This window comes from Pipistrellus kuhlii, unplaced genomic scaffold (genome assembly GCF_014108245.1).
Source record: "Pipistrellus kuhlii isolate mPipKuh1 unplaced genomic scaffold, mPipKuh1.p scaffold_m20_p_4, whole genome shotgun sequence".
Classification (NCBI taxonomy): domain Eukaryota; kingdom Metazoa; phylum Chordata; class Mammalia; order Chiroptera; family Vespertilionidae; genus Pipistrellus; species Pipistrellus kuhlii.
The window spans coordinates 91695151-91711810 of record NW_023425540.1 but is presented as its reverse complement, the minus strand read 5'-3'; the positions used below and the strand labels follow the sequence as shown (position 1 = coordinate 91711810).

Sequence of the window (16660 nt, the reverse complement as noted above, 5' to 3'; positions counted from 1 at the left end):
ACAAGCCCTCTGCAGGGGAGACATGAAAACGTGGGGCAGGACGGGGACACGCCTCTGAGGAAATAAACTTTATTAGGAGCTTCAGCGGCCGGTGGGTGGAGGCCGGGGTCCCCCTCGCCTCAAGATGTCATGGTGCCAGCTCCTCCCTCACAGTGGGAGCTGGTGCCAGGCCACAGGCTGCCTGACAGAGAACCACCCGCTGGCCCACGCTCTGTGCTCAGGATGGTCCTGTGGTCAGGACTGTGTGTCTCTTGCTGGAAACTGTTGGGTGCATGTCCAGCAGCCTTCTTGGGTGCTGGGAGGAGGCACAGTGAATATACTAACATCTTCAGTTTGCGAAGTTCTAGAAGTTTCCTAGGCTTCATAATCTGTGCTTGGAGAATGCCACGGGAAAAAAATGAACCAACTCCCTCAACAGTAAAGGGGCTAAACCAAAATTCCAAAGAACCAGAAACATGGAAGGGATGGCTTAGAATTGCACACTTGCCTTCTAAGCAGGCGGCCTGGGCCCTGGGCCCTCCAGCTATGCACTCAAACACAAACAGTTTTTTCAAAAAGACTGGCTCTTGCTGCTGTTGGTAACCGGGAAGTTCCAGAAGAGCTGTCGCAGCAGCAGCCCCTCAGGGGTCGTTCTCGACCTCCTCCATCACCTCCTCGTCCACCTCCTTGGGGTCCTCCATGCTGCTGTGTTGGAGCCGCTCGGGCACGATGCGCGCCAGGGGGATGCCCAGGCCCTGGTGCACGGCATCCACGGTCCGCTGGTTCACGTAGTAGGACACCTTGGCGGGCGGGAGCCGCCTCCGCATCTCCTCCAGGTACTTGTAGGCCTGCGTCACACAGAACAGCCGTCACTGGGTTAGTTCACATCAGGACCAAGGCCCACGCCCTTCCCGATCCTGGAGGTCGGAGGAAAGCTGTCCCTGCTTCTGAAGGGAGTGGTGGTTTCAGGGACAGCCCGCACGGGCTCTGAGGCTGGCGCTGTAAGCTGTGAAAAGCAGGACCGGCTGAGCAGGTGCACTGGGAGCACGCGCCTGTGTGTGTTCTGGGACCTGCTCCTTTCAGGATCTGTAACACATCCAGGGAGACTGAAGGAAGGACGGGTTCACACCTCCATCTTTTTCATGTATGTTGGGGCATATGCGAGTCTGGTCAGTTTGGCTCAGTGAATAGGACATTGGCCTGTGGACTAAAGGGCCCAATTGATTTCAGTCAAGGACACATGCCTGGGTTGCAGGCTCGATCCCCAGTTAGGGGGCATGCAGGAGGCAGCCGATCAATGATTCTCTCTCATCATTGATGTTTCTCTCTCCCTCCTCTCTGAAATCAATAAAACTATATTAATTTTTAAAAAAGAAGTGCCTACACTGAGGAGAAGGGAAGGAAGCAGAGCTGATGAGGGAAGAGCTAGGTGGTCAGAAAGGACCCAGCGGTGTAACTGCTTGGTCTCAGAGCTGATTTCTTCAATAAAGGCGGGAGAAGAGTTTCTAGAAAGAAGACATGGTCACCAAAGACAGATGAAGGACAGCACATCTGACCCCTGAGGATGTTACTGTCCAGCTGTCAGGACCTGACTCTCAACAGGCAGTGCGAACTGAGTGGGCGGGAAGAAAATGAACCCTACTGGGGATCGAGCCTGCAACCAGGCATGTGTCCTTGACTGAAACCAAACCTTGGGCCCTCAGTCCACAGTCCTATTCACTGAGCCAAACTGGCCAGACTCACATATGCCCCAACATATATGAAAAAGATGGAAATGTGAACCATCCTTCCTTCAGTCTCCCTGGTGTGTAAGAAGTTGTGGGGGTGGAGGGAGAGACACACTGATTAGTTGCCTCCCACATGCAGCACGATTGGTGTGGGGAATGGAGGGCAGAGGATGCAGTGGTCTGAGCATCTTCACAGTCTAATTTTATCTCTATTTCATTTTTTTCTCCTTGTCGAGATTAGATTTAGAGTTGTTTTCTCCCAACAAAAACACGAGTGAGTGGACATGGCGAGGGGCAAAGAGGAAATAAGTGCTCAGATTAGGAAATCCGGGTTTCATGGTGCTGACCTTTCTCACTGCAGGGAGCTGCTGCTGAATTCTGGAAATTTCCTGTGAATTCTGGAACCCTGAGCCTAAGGAGGCTGGCATAGGTCACTAGCAATATTTCTGAAACCTACTTGTCAATACTCAGTTTGTGAGACTAAGGAAGGGGAACCGAGAGAGTCCCTGGGGTCACTGTAGTCTCACAGAAAAACAGTCTGCTAGCAGCTAGTTAATGCAGCGGGTGGTTGAAGGAGATGCGGCAGGCAGAGCAAAATCTGTATGACACCCTTTGGAATACAAAGGAAACATGCGTCCAGGAATAACTGTCGTGTTGGCTATCAGAGGATTATGATGGAAAAGAATGAGGAGAAAAGCTTCCGGTAATGGCAGAGTAATTCATGTCAGACCAACCTTCCCACACACAAAAATAACTTAAAGGACCCTGGGAACAGCCTCGGCAGGAAGATGGAATTGACAGGTGGAAGCCGGAGGAGCAGGAGGCGAGTTTCCATCTAATTGTAACTTGTACCACTTTTACCACATGCGAGGCTCCAGCCAGGGCTGCTGTGAGAAGCTAAAAGTCACATAGAAAAAAAAAAAAAGGCACATAGAAACCGATACCCTTAACCCACACTGGCTTAAAAACCAGCATCAGAATTGAGTCAAGCCGAACAGCTGGAATGTGAGGAAATGCTGGGAAGGAGGGTCATTGAGGGGGAGCTCACACTCTGAGTGTGAACTCCGTCCACCCTGCCCTCTGTCAGACTCTGCACTCTGAGTATTAGGGACGGGGGCAAACTTCAAGGAGCCGGGCCAGACCTCAAGTATTGAGCAGAGATTCTAGCTGCCTAGTGTGGGGGAGAGTTAGACTCTGAGTTGAGCAAAGATGAATACAGAAAGGAAGGAAGGGAGGGAGGGAAAGAAACAAACAGTAATATTCTTTGGAGGAACATAATGGAATCCAGATGATGTCCACGGACATCACCATAAACTGCTGAGAACAAAATGTAAAAAGAAAACCTGAAGGAGTAGGGAAGGGGGAGAGACAAAGTGAGCACGCATGCTCCAGACCTACCGAGGGTCCTTCTGAGTCTTTATCTGAGTAATGACCAGCGCATGTGTGTGAGGACAGCACAGGGCCAGAAAGGAGCGGGAGGAACGTCCCGGAGACCGAGCACAGAGGCCGGTAGTTCACATCTGCCAGCCAGGTGGGCAGCCTGCCAGCACTGGGCCCCGAGAGTTCTCAGGAGGGTACTGCCTTGGTGATGCGATGAAATTGGCCCTAGACTCACAGCTGGCAGACCACGTGTCTGATCAAGGAAATGTATCTAGAACTTACAAAGACCACAATCAACAATAAGACAAACACCCACATAAAATGATCTGAACAGTCATAGGAGGAGGTATGCAGACAGCCGGTGAGTCACTTGGTCATGAAGACATTAAAACCACAATGAGATTCCACCACCCGCCCACCAGGATGGCTGAAAGAGCAGAGGCTGATCATACCAAATGCCAGTGAAGATGAGGAAACACGCTGGCGTGGGTTGTGAGCGAAGTTTGTTATTTGCATGGAACATCATTCTTATTTGTAAAAATGACCAAGAGATAAACTGGCTGTTCAGACTTGGTTATGTGCCACCAGATATTTTTTCAAAAATGAACTGTCACTTTAAAGAAAATAGTAACTGACAGTATTTTTGCCAAGGATAAAATGTGAGGTTTCAAACGAAGTTGGAATCTCAGGGCACCACGAGCTGGAGATTTTCACAATACTTAGAAGACTTTTCTGATGAGATGGGTGGTGATATCAGCAAATGAGAATTTAAAAATATGTATAATGAAATGCATTGACATTTGTCTAACTCAGTGAACCAATATTTTGCAAAAGACCGACATGATTTTACAAAATCGTGTAGGCGTACAAGATCCAAGATAAACCCATGGGCTGATGCACAAGCTGTACAGCGGGAAGGCTTCCGTTTCTCCCTGCAACTGACTGTTAGGAAACAGCACTCGGTGTAAGCCAAAGAGGATCTGCGAAGACCCGAGAAGGCGATTAAATACCCCTCCCAGTTAATATTGGTGGATATAATTCACATAAAGTGGGTCCTCACAGCTTTCCTAGGACAAAAGGGTCCAAACTGTTGGAGAACCACTCCATTAAACTGAATAACCAGAACCTTCCACAAAGAAACCTCCAAACCAGGTAGGTTCACGTCCCCATTCTGTCTGTCAGGTAAGGAAGAAATGACGCAAGTCTCCCATAAACTCTCTCAGAAGGTACAGGAGATGGCCTGGTTCCTAAGACTAGAATGGTTCCTGTTCGATAAGACTAGAATAACCTGATACGATTCATGAAAAAGAAAAGAACAGTTTGGGAGTTTCCTGGAAAATTAAACATACACTCACCCTATGACCCAGCAATTCAGCACCCAGGTGTCTACGTAAGTGTTAGCAATCGCAGGAGGTCCGAACCTCTCAAATGGCTCAAAAAAATGCCCATTTCGTGTATACAATTCATACATCCAGAATGAATAAAGAAATATGGCAAAATGTTAAAAACTGATGGTCTGGTAAAGGAACTACACTTGGATTCTATTATTCTTGTAACTTCTTAGTTTGAAGTTATTTCAAAATAAAAAAGGCTAGTCCGGTTGATGTGGCGCCATGGAGGTCACAGTTCACTGGCCGGTCAGGGCACATGCCTGGGTTGCGGGTTGATACTCAGTGTGGGCGTGCAGGAGGCAGCCAATCTATGATTCTCATCATTGATGTTCCCATCTCTCCCTCTCCCTTCCTTTCTGAACTCTATAAAAAAAAAGTATTTTTTAAAGGCTAAAATAAATAAAAACCATAAAACAGGAGGTGTGTGAGCTCCCTACTCCTGCAGGCTGCGAGTGGGAAGCTGAGCCATTCGTCACCCTGAACCTCACCATCTGGAAGTCCTCCATCTGCACGTAGTGCTCCACCAGGAAGCCATAGACATCTCCGATGCGGATGGTGCTGTCCAGGTCTGGCTCCTCCAGGAGCAGCTCGCACTGCTTGACTGACTCCTTGGGGTCCTCGCTGTACGTCCTGCCGAGAGCAGAGACAGCCTGAGCCCGGGGCCGGACACGGACTGGCTGTCAGAGGTCAGAGGTCAGAGCAGGCCCTCTGCCCAAAAGGAGATCACAGATTACTAGGGACAAATCTTTTGTGAAGGTAATTCTTGTGAATTAAAATAACTAAGGAGTTCATTTATAAATTCACTCATTCACTTAACAAAAACTTACTGACTGCTCAGAGTGGCTGTAAGATTTGTCAATCCTAGTCCCTGCCCAGGAAACAGTCTACAGCGGGGCAGTGTGATGCCCCGGGGAGCGGGGGGGAGCCGGGGGACTGAGGAGATTGGGCAGGGGGTTGGCATGAACAAAGGCCGTAAAGTGACACACGTGTGGCTTGTGGGAGAGCAGCAAGTGGCATGTGAGTGAGGACAGAACCACAAGGGCCTCATGGGCTTCCAGGGCAGGATGTGGCTCAGGGCTGTTGGCTGGAGCCTCTAGGGCAGGGGTGGGGAACGTCCAGCCCTCGGGCCGTATAAGGCCCAGGAAATCATTGGGTCTGGCCTGCCTAGGCGTTAGGGGTGAGATAATTAATGGTTTGACCAAATACAGCAGGCTGATTTTTTAAGGTTGATGATTTCGTATGGCCTGCGAATGATGTTATAAACATCCAATGGCCGCTGGCAGATAATGTTCCCACCTTTGCTCTAGGGCAGGCGTCTTCAAACTATGGCCCACGGGCCACATGCGGCCCGCAGAGGAGTCTGATCCGGCCCGCCAGGTTTTTTGGGCAGTGAGCGCAGCCGAGGTGTTACAGTAGGAATTAGTAGTTCATATAGTCCGGCCCTCCAGCTCTCTGAGGGACCGTGATCTGGCCCCCACTTTAAAAAGTTTGAGGACCCCTGCTCTAGGGGCTCAGCTCCCACTTCAGTAGGACAAGCTGGCCCGTTCCTGTCGAGCCCCCACTTGGCCACCCCAGGCAGGCTGCCCTCTGGCCCTCACGAGTCCCCCCACTCCGTCCTGTGGCTGCACAGTCCTTGCTGCCCAATCTCTTCCCTTCTCCCTCCTGAGTCTCAGACTCGGCAGACATTCCAGAAAGTCGGCAGCCGAGTGGGCGGTGCCCCTAAAAGAGCCCCACTCTGCGCGGCAGCGTTCAGATACGACTGGAACGCGTCCAGGGGCCCGTTCTCAGGTAAGGAGAGCGCTTTCGTTGGCGTAGACAGAAGCTGAGCTGCTGCTTGCACAGTGGGCTCTTGGAAAAGCTGGATGAGCTGCCAGTAGAAACTGGTGTCATGTACAAATCCAGATTTGTGGTCTCTCCTCTAATTACAGAGAAAACGAGCTGCCCGAGCCCCCTTCCCACAGGCTCTGCGCCGCCTCCGTGCGGGGAGCATAGGTTTGACCACCACAGTCCCTGCCTCCCGGGGTACAGCAGCCCCTCTCATAGAACTCCCCGCCCGCCCCCGCCCGCAGACTGCTCTCTGCTTGTTTCTTGAACAGTCTTCCCAAGCAATGCCTCAGACTGAAGGGGACCCTCAAGAAGAACTCAGACACGCTCCTGTCTGGGTGTCCAGGAAGTTCCTCTGAAGAATGTTCCCTGGATATTGAACCTGGCTCTGGTCCCTGGCAGTGAGGGGAGCAGGGGAGTCAGGAGCAGGAGCAGGAGCTGGGAGCTTCTCAGGGCTTCGCTGGGGCCTAAGGTGCAGTGCCCGCCTCCCAGCCCCCTCAGGAACGCACCTGCGGGCCTGAATGAACCGCTTCACCAGCGTCATCTTGCTCTGGAGCTGCGCCAGCTTGGTCTCCTGGTCCAGGGGGCTCTTGGTCTTGGCCTTGGACAAGCACTTGTAGGCCTCAGTGAGTGCCCCGTGGGCCTTGTCGTAGTTCTGGTATTCATTGATCTCCACCTGAGCAGACGAGACTATCAGGACCCAGGGGCCGAGGACTGTCCTTCCCACCCCAATCCTGAGGGCCCCCATCCTGCGAGCAGGGGCTGTACCTGGGCACAGGCATCATAAAAGCTCGCCAGCAGGTCCAAGGCTCGCCCCTTGGTGTAGAAGCTGATGATGGTCTTCATGGTCTCCGGCTCCTTCCGCCAGTCCAGGGACTGGAGGTAGTTGGCCGCCATGATGTAGTTTTCCTTTTGCCTCGAGACACCCGCGAAGAACACAATTTTCTCCGTGTCCCCGGACTTGAGCAGCGCTCTCATGGCCTGGGAGGAGGAGGAGCCAGGGCGAGGCTGGGAGCTCGGAGCACGGCCCGTCACCCCCGCTACGGCAGGCGCCTGCTGGGTCCATGCCAGGCACGGGCTCAGGGCTCCCGGTTCCCTCAGGCACCCTTCAGAACCCAGCTGGGAAAGCTCGCCCCACTGGGTTAAACTCAGGACCAAAGGGAGTCCGTGCCCCGGCCCGCTCACCTTGAGCTTGTTCCCGGCCTGCGTGTACTTCTTGGTGGCCAGGTGGTAGTTGCCCTGGCGCATGCAGCAGTTGGCAATCTGCTCCAGCAGCTCGCGCCGCGACTCCTCCGACAGGTCTGCGCAGTCCTTGGACACGGTCATCTTCTCGGCCATCTCCTCGGTGATGGTCATGTTCTGCTCCAGGCAGAGCTGCAGGGCTTCCTGGTACTGGGAAGGGGCCCCAGACAGTGAGCCGGGGCGTCACCCTCCCACCACCCCCTCCGCAGGGGCAGCCGGGGCCAGCTCAGGGGGCATCTCACTGCCTCCCGTGCTGCTGACATTCTGGAAGGCTACCAAGGAAAGGTGGGGCTCAAAAGAATCTTACATTTGTTGTGGGAGAAAAAGGAAACCAGAAATTCATTTTCTTCTGGAATTCTTTTGAAATTTTTAAATTGAGGAGTTTAGTTAATTCAATGTCTTTAAAATTTAAGAAAAAATTTATATTTTCACATATTTTCAATATGTCCCGGGGGGAAAAGAACTGTGTCTTGGAGATGATTCCATCTCAGTATACAGGGAACTGCACCTCCTTTTGACAGCTGTGTAGTGTCTGCTCCACGGAGAACCACAGCTAATTTAGCTCGTCCTGCTGACAAATGGGAGTGGGCTATCTTTTGCTGGTGCAGCCCTGTGCTTATGCCACTCTCGTGTATAAATGTGTTGTTAGGTAACTCCTGAGGACAGGAAGTGCTGGGTCAAGGGGATGTCATTTTACTTGTGACAGGCCTGCGTGGGTGCCCACCCACAGCCTGTTTGTTTCCCAGGACAATTTGGTGGGCTTTCCGACCTTTTTACCTTTACCGGCCTAATTCATGAGAAATGGAATCTCCTTGGGTTTTGAGCTTATTATAAGTGATATTGAGTATCCATCCATATTCTTTGTTCTTTCCCTTTGAGTTTTTGGTAACTTTCTTATAGATTTATACAAACTATACATATGAAGAAAATGAGCTTTTAGATAGAATATATTTTCCTCCATTTTATTACTTATCTTTGCTTTCTATGGTGTTTCCTCCGTGTGCTAATTTCAAATTTGGTCCAATTGATGAGTTTTCTCCTCTAAGGCTTTGGGTTTAAATCATAGAGAATGCCTTCCCTCCTTTAAGACCACGTGACATCTCTTAGCTTCTGGTGGAACTACTGCTATTTCACTGACAAGCTTACACCTTCTACCCACAGGAATTTACTCGGATGTGGGACATGAGTAGGATTTAACTTTGATTCTCCCAGAGGCTACCTGGCTTTCAGTCCCATTACTGAACAGCTCATCTTTTCTCCACGGTTGTGAATGCCCCTGCATCTCATACTCAACATGCATACATACATGGTTCTACTTCTATTATAGATATCTAATATTTTCCGCTGATCAAGCACAGACCCCAATTATTCTAGCTTTGCTATACTTTAATGACCTCTATTAGTCTTCTTATCTAGGTTTCCCCTGGCTATTCCAGTGTATCTGTTTTCACTGTGGTACTATAGAGTCCACTTATCCAGCTACAGAGAGCCAGTGGTGGTGTTCTCTTAATTCTCAGGTTAGGTGAGGGACTGCCTTAGGAAGGATCAGATGTACATACATCTGTGGGGTCTTTCTAACCAAGAACACAATAGGTGCCTTTTCATTTGTTCAAAAATGTCTTCATCACTCAGTAGTGAGCAACAAAACTGCATAATTCTGGCTGCAGAAAGGAAGATCTCTTATTTATTTTAATGGTATAAAGGTATTTTTATTGATTTCAGAGAGGAAGGGAGAGAGATGCAAACACATTGATGAGAGAGAATCATTGATTGGCTGCCTCCTGCATGCCCCCCACTGAGGATGGAGCCCGAAATCTGGGCATGTGCCCTGAGAGGGGATCGAACCCTGAGCTCCTGGTTCATAGGTCAACACTCAACCACTGAGCCACGCCAGCCAGGCAGAAGAAAGATCTTTTAGGTGGATAGGCATGCCCTGGCCCGCTAGTTCCATTGGTTAGAGTGTCAATCAGATATGCTAAGGTTGCAGGTTTAACCCTCAGCCAGGGTACAAATAAAATCAACTAATGAATGCATGAATGGGTGAAACTACAAATCACTATTTCTCTCTCCCCTTCCTTTCTTTCTTTCTTTTTTTTTTTTTTAATATATTTTATTTTATTTTTAAAAATATATATTTTATTGATTTTGTACAGAGAGGAAGGGAGAGAGATAGAGAGTTAGAAACATCGATGAGAGAGTCATCGATCAGCTGCCTCTTGCACACCCCCTACTGGGGATATGCCCGCAACCAGGGTATATGCCCTTGACCGGAATCGAATCCGGGACCCTTCAGTCCCCAAGCCGACGCTCTATCCATTGAGCCAAACCGGTCCCGGCTCTCCCCTTCCTTTCTCTCTCTCTCTAGAATCAATTTTAAAAAATGGATAGGCTGGCCTCGTCGGCGTGGCTCAGTGGCTGAGCGCTGACTTATGAACGAGGTCACCGTTTGGTTCCTGGTCAGGGCACAGGCCTGGGCTGCATCCCCAATCGGGGGCATGCTGGAGGCAGCCAATCAGTGATTCTCTCTCATCACGGATGTTTTTGTCTCTCCCTTCCTCTCTGAAGTCAATCAAAATTATAAAAAGGAGTAAAAAATAATAAATGGATAGGCTAAATTTGTATGATTAACAAATTTATATCTCTATTCAGTTTCTATCAAGGAGAGCTTTTCTACTTAAAAAAATTAGTGCATATACCTATGAGGATGGCTACTACCAATTTTCTATGAATTAGAAAAATAACAAGTGCTGGTGAGGATGTGGAGAAATAGGGGCCCTTAGGCACTGTTGGTGGGAATGTAAAATAGTGCGGCCACTGTGGGAAAAAACTAACAGAGTTACCATTCTGTTTCTGGCAACTCCATTTCTGAATAAATGCCAAAAAGAATTGAAAGAAGGGTCACGAAGAGATATCTGTACACCGATGTTCATAGCAACATTATCCACAATTAGTCAACAGACGGAAATAACTCAAGTGTCCATCTATGGGTGAACTGACAGGCAAATGAGGAATACTATTCAGTCTTAAATATCGATAGGAAGGAAATTCTTCAATATGGTACAGCATGGATGCACCTCCAGGACATTATGCTCAGAGAAATAAGCCAGTCACAAAAGGGGGAAAACTGTGTAATTCCGCTCATATGCTGTCCTGAGGGCAGTCATGTTCGTAGAGGCGGCAAGTACAACGGAGGGGGCCAGGGCTGCGGAGAGAGAGTTGTTTGATGGGGACGAGATGCTAAGATGAAAGAGTCCTAGAGACTGGCTGCATGGAAATGTGCACGCACCCACTGCTACTGTGCCGGACACTTAAAAAACGGTGAAGACGGTAAGTTTTAAATGTTGTTGCGTGCATTTGTCACCCACACGAACAAGAAGAGCGGAACTCCCTGGCTACAACGTGAAGACACAGGTGGAATGGCAGTGAGCCCTCACTCGGGTCGGCTGTAAAGGTGGGCTCATTCGCAGCCCTTTGCGCGGGGGAGGCCGCAGCCACCGCCCCCCTCAGGAAACTGAACACAAGACAGTGAGGCCCAGCGCGCTGCGCCTGCGGGAACGGCGACCGGGGCCTCGGAGCCCGCCGTGCGCCTGGGGGGCCCTGCCGCCTCCTACCTTCCTGGCTGCCAGCAGCAGCTCCACGGCCTTCTCGTACTGATTGTGCTCAAGGAAGAAGTCTGAGCAGCGGGCCAGGAGGGCCGGGTCCGACTTCTCATCCAGGTCCTCTGCGATGAGCTGCAGGGCCCCGAACTGCTGGGTGGCGAAGGCCAGCTCCAGGGCCTTGGAGAAGTGGCCGGCCTGCGGACAGCAGGGAGCTCTGAGCGGCCGCCGGGGCGGTCCCCCTGCATCCAGGCAGGCCCCCTGTTCCTGGGAGCCGTGTGCGCGCGTCCCTTCGGGTCCAGGGCCGGGCTGCCCCTTACCTTGTGGTAGAGCATGACCGCCCTGTCCATCTGCTCGCCCTTCTCCTCGTAGTAGCACGCCGCCTCAATCATGTCCTTGGGGGAGCTCAGCAGGGCCAAGTTCATGAGCTGGTCATCCAGGCCGTTCTCCTGCGGGAAGGGGGTGGGCAGCGCTCAGTGGTTCCCGCTCCGGTCTGAGCGATGCTGTGCGGGCCCATCCTCCCTGTCTGACACACCCGTCCACGGGACCGTGGTTTCCAGGGAGCGGCGTGTCTTACTGGGTGTGTGCGGCAGGATTTTCAGAGGTTTCCTCCGCCCTATCACACCGAACACGGTGGTGGGAACTAGTTTACGTGAGGGCCTTCCACAGGTTGGGTTTTCCAGGAGCGAGGCCCTGGGCTGGGACACGCTATGGCCCGCGCAGTGTGCAGGAGCTCTCTGCGAACGGCCTCCTGTTGGCGAGGCCATAAGCAATGAGCCAGCCTCAGTTTACAAGGGAGGGGAGATCGGGGAAGGAGGGACAGAGATGGGGAAGCAGGGACAGAGACGAGTGTGACAGGCAGAGGGAGGCCTGAGTGGCGGACACCAGGCCAGATGGGAGTATGTGATGCTCACGATACGATTCTCTAACTTTTCTGTTTGGAAATCTCGCAGTCGATGGTGCGAAACGATGACAAAGCACCGTTTTTCATGTTCCACCCGCCTGGGCTCCGCTGCGCCCGCCCGCTGCTCCGGGCGTGCGGCCTGCGGCACCCACCTTGCACAGCCGGATGGCGTTGTTGAAGGCCTGGGCGCGCGTGTAGAAGTGCACTGCCTGCCTCACCTCCCCCTGGCTCTCGTACTGCCGGGCCAGGTGGTAGGACGCGGCCCAGTTTCCCGTCTCGTTGGCTATCTCGGCAGCCTGGGAAAAGAGCAGAGACCGGGGGTCTGTCTGCAGCCCATCCCCCCGCGGGGCCCACTCCTCCCCACTCCCCCCCCCCCCCGGACGCGCCTACCTTCTTCTTCTTAAAAAAAAAAAAAAAAAAAAAAATATATATATATATATATATATATATACACACACACACACACACACACACACATATATATATATATATATTTTATTGACTTTACACAGAGAGGAATTGAGAGGGATAGAGAGTTAGAAACGTTGACGAGAGAGAAACATCGACCAGCTGCCTCTTGCACACCCCCTACTGGGGATGTGCCCGCAACCAAGGTACATGCCCTTGACCGGAATGGAACCCGGGACCTTTCAGTCCTCAGGCCGACGCTCTATCCTCTGAGCCACACGGGTTTCGACGCGCCTACCTTCCGAATGTTGCCCTGGAAGCAGTGGATGCGGACCAGGGAGAAGTAGTCCTGGGTCAGCTCGTAGTAGCGCAGCGCGGCGTCCATCTCTGCCTGGCTCTCCAGGTACTGCGCCCACCACCTCCACAGGGTCCTGCCGGCAGCCCAGGCGTCCCTCAGGCCCCACTCCCGCTGGCCACGAGCCCCCGGGGCCCGAATGCCACCCTCAGCGTGCACTTCCCATGACCAGCAGCAGGAGGCGTGGGAGCTAGGTGGACAAGAGCGAGGTGCCCAAGGTCTGAAGGAACCTCGGCCAGAGGAACCCCACTCCCCCTCCCATCGGCCGTCCTCCACCCAGCATCCTGGGATCTGGCTCTGAGGGACCAAGAGGGTGATTCGCACTCTCACGTGCAAAGCTCCAGAAGGAGGTTCCCTGAGCAGCCGGGGCCCCCAGCCCCCATATGCATATCCAGCCCCCCGCCCCTCCGGCCATGTTCCCTCACCCCGTGGGGGACACTCACTTGTCCTTCATCTTATTGATGTAGAGCTCCAGGGACTGCAGGTCCTCAGAGAGCATCCTGGGCACCTCGAAGCGGTGAGTGTCTGACTTCTCGTAGCTGCGAGAGGAGAGGAGCAGCAGCTAGTTCCCACGCTCTCAGGCGTGTTGAGTGCATGGAAACAGGCCCGAGCCCCTCTCCCCGCCTATAGCTCTGTGGCCCGCGGAGCTGCTGTCGGGAGACAGCGGGGCTTCCTCGCTGCTCGGGGCCTGCCCTGGAGAGGGCTCAGCTGTGGCCGGGCCCCCAGGCACCACGCTGGCCCGCGGCTGCAGCAATGCCCCAGCTGAGCCCAGGTTTCTCATGCCCAGAACCGAGGCAGCCAGGCGAAGCCGTGGCCCTGCCTCTCTCTCTCTCTCTCTCTCTCCCTCTCTCCCTCTCTCTCTCTCTCTCAATATATTTTATTAACTTTTTACAAAGAGGAAGAGAGAGGGATAGAGAGTTAGAAACATTGATGAGAGAGAAACATCAATCAGCTGGATCAGCTGCCTCCTGCAAACCCCCCTCCCCCCACTGGAGATGTGCCCACAACCAAGGCACATGCCCTTGACCAGAATTGAACTGGACCCTTCAGTCCTCAGGCCAATGCTCTATCCACTGAGCCAAACCAGTCAGGGCTCTGAGGTTCTCTTAAAGCAGCAACTCAAGCTCCCCTTGGACGACACCCATTGAGGCCACCACCTGCCCTAAGAAGGTGCCTCTGTCTGGACTCTTCCTCTGAGAACCTCTTTGGCCACCTCACTGGGGCCGAGAGAAAAGCAAGAGGCAACCAGGGCCCGTCCCAGAGTGAGTGGGAGAGTCTCCCGCCGCGCCCCCCGCCCCCTCCTCACTAGCTGAGGGCCAGGCTGCAGTCGGCGCTGGCCTCCAGGTGCTTGGCGTAGTTGTAGTAGGTGGTGCGCAGGTGGACGCGGTCCTGGTGCTCGGCGACCTCGATGGCTTTCTGCCACTGGCCGGAGGCCCGGTAGAGCTTGTTGAGAAGGTCATAGCGCTGGCACTTCTTGTACAGCTGCTCAGCCTCCTCCTGCGGAAGGAGGGCACGTCAGTGCAGCCCCTGCTCCGGCCCCACAGGCCCCACCGCAGACGCCGCCGGTGCGGCCGACCGGCCCAGGGCTAAGACGCACACCGGCCGAGGACAGACGGACACTGTAGGTTGTAGTCTGAGACCCACACGACGAATGCTACCTGCCGATGTGGCATCTCCATCGCCACGAAGAGCTGAGCCCGACCCGCTGCCATGCCCTCGGAGCAGCCTGCGCTCACCCTGCAGACCAGGGGCCACGGCCAACCACTCAGGCGTGCTCAGTGCTTCCAAGCAGCAGACACATGGGTCCCCACAGCCCTCCTCTCAGGGGGGGCGCCTCCCCCCCCCCACGTGGTGCGGGCCATCTGAACTGCCCCGGCCACAGCCCCCCCCCCCCCCCCCCCGCCAAAATCTGGCAACTCAACTCCTGCCTCCTCAGTCTGTCAGTCTCTCTAGGCCTCCTGGGCTAGATGGGCCCTGAGCTCCAGGAACATGCAGGGCAGGCAGGAGACCCAGCAGAGGGGAGAGGCCTGGGGGCTCCTTGGGGACCCCATTTCCTTTTTGACTTAAGCTAGTTTAAGAGGGTTTGTGTTCCTTGCAACCAAAGGGGCCAGACAAGACCATGCCATGGCCTTCCCTCTTAGGTCCCAAGCAGGCGCCCCGGAAAGCCAGCGGGGGCCCCGCCTCTCTGGCCGGGTCCTCTGGCCCTGAGCCCAGCCGGCAAAGGAGCAAGGGGCACCCTGTGGGCGGCGGGCCGTCGTCCGCCGCCTGACTCACCAGCATGCCCAGCTGGATGGCCAGCACGGCCACCCGGGCCTCCAGCTCCGGCTCCCGCTCCGCCTCCCGCAGCGCTCGCGCCCCACGGGCGTGGCCCATGTTGCCCAGGCACACCTTGGCGACGTCCAGCCGCTGGGTCTTCACACACATGCGGGCCATGTTCTCCCAGACAGCCTCACTGCGGAGAGGACAGGCAGCCCCGTTAGCTTCAGCCCCCAACCCTGGGCCCCATCTCGACCACTGCCAGGCAGTGCGGGGACCTCGGTGGACATGCATAGTCACTAAGAAGGGAGACAAATGGGAGTTGAATGGGCTCCACCCATAGGAAATATGGCAAGCTAGGGACCACATACCCCCCCGAGAGAGGAAAGGAGAGGGAGAGAAGATAGAAACATCAATGAGGAGAGAGAATCATTGATCGGCTGCCTCCTGCACACCCCCTACTTTGGATGGAGCCTGACCAGGAATCGAACCATGACCTCCTGGTTCATGGGTCAAGGCTCCACCACTGAGCCACACAGGCTGGTTTTATTCATTGTTTTACAGAGAGGATGGGAAAGGGATAGAGTTAGAAACATCTATGAGAGAGAAACATCAATCAGCAGCCTCCTGCACACCCCTACTGGTGGTGTGCCCGCAACCAAGGTACATGCCCTTGACTGGAATCGAACCCGGGACCTTTTAGTCCACAGGCTGATGCTCTATCCACTGAGCCAAACCGGTTTTGGCGACACGGGGCCCTTTATGCTCCCTTTCCAAAAGGTCTCACATGATTGGAACCTCATTTAAAACACTCTATGCCACGGGGGTGAGAGACCAGTGTGAGGGCGACAATGAGGGCTCAGGATGACCCTTCTGTCCCCTCTCCCTTCCCTCTGCCTTGTCTTGAAAGCAAATGGTTGATATCGGAATCCAATTAAACTGGAAGCACCCTGAACAAGCAGAGGAATCTGGGAACCACGTATCCCCATCTCCCAGCGGGCAGCTCTGGGCTGCGTGTCTCCCCGTCTCCCATGCAGTGTCTGTATCAAGCACTCTTGGGAGAAGAGGACAGGGCCCTGCTGACCTGACTGGGGTTTGCTGGGCCTCCCTGCACTAAAAGCAGCATCGGGTGTGCTGTGTGTTATGTGACAAAGGGCTCTGTCCTTGGATTTAAGTCTCCACCAAGTGAGAGCTCGGGAAAGCGTGTGCTGGAAGCACTTCCTGGGTGTTCCTGCTGGGCCAGGCTGCCCAACCACAGGGGGGCAGGCGCCTCCCGGCACAGCTGAATGCAGGACGGCTGAGAACGTCCACCCAAGGCTGGCCGAGCCCCTGGCTGGCCTCCAGCACAGCATCGGCACCGCGCGCAGCGGCCTCTCCCCGGGCAGCTTCAGCTCCCGTGTGCGCGTCTGGGATCTGTGCATCCAATGTATATCCCAAGAAGCAAACACTGCCTGTCTCCATCAAGTCTCGAGAGTTTCCTGTTGTCTGGCAGTCTGTGGACAGCACACACATCTGCACTTCATCAACTGAGAGAGGCGCCTGCGCGCGAGGCAGACGGGGCAGCTGAGGGGCTGGCCTGAAACCGGCCCAACTTTCTG

At 53.8% G+C, this 16660-nt stretch overlaps 1 protein-coding gene across 3 annotated transcripts in view; it reads right to left on the bottom strand.

Moving 5' to 3' along the window:
• Positions 1 to 53: 53 nt before the first annotated feature.
• The window catches only part of IFT140 (intraflagellar transport 140), an 86507-nt gene continuing 69900 nt past the window's right edge, over positions 54 to 16660 (bottom strand). For all 3 annotated transcript variants that reach the window (XM_036408875.2, XM_045571472.1, XM_045571471.1), the window contains exons 19-30: positions 15081 to 15258; positions 14113 to 14303; positions 13250 to 13345; positions 12750 to 12882; positions 12196 to 12339; positions 11460 to 11588; positions 11155 to 11337; positions 7487 to 7693; positions 7070 to 7282; positions 6811 to 6977; positions 4966 to 5107; positions 54 to 827 (exon numbers count right to left, since the gene is read on the bottom strand). In XM_036408875.2, the coding sequence (XP_036264768.1) occupies positions 621 to 827; positions 4966 to 5107; positions 6811 to 6977; positions 7070 to 7282; positions 7487 to 7693; positions 11155 to 11337; positions 11460 to 11588; positions 12196 to 12339; positions 12750 to 12882; positions 13250 to 13345; positions 14113 to 14303; positions 15081 to 15258 (1990 nt within the window). In that variant the 3' untranslated portion in view covers positions 54 to 620. The remainder of the gene's footprint in view (positions 828 to 4965; positions 5108 to 6810; positions 6978 to 7069; positions 7283 to 7486; positions 7694 to 11154; positions 11338 to 11459; positions 11589 to 12195; positions 12340 to 12749; positions 12883 to 13249; positions 13346 to 14112; positions 14304 to 15080; positions 15259 to 16660) is intronic.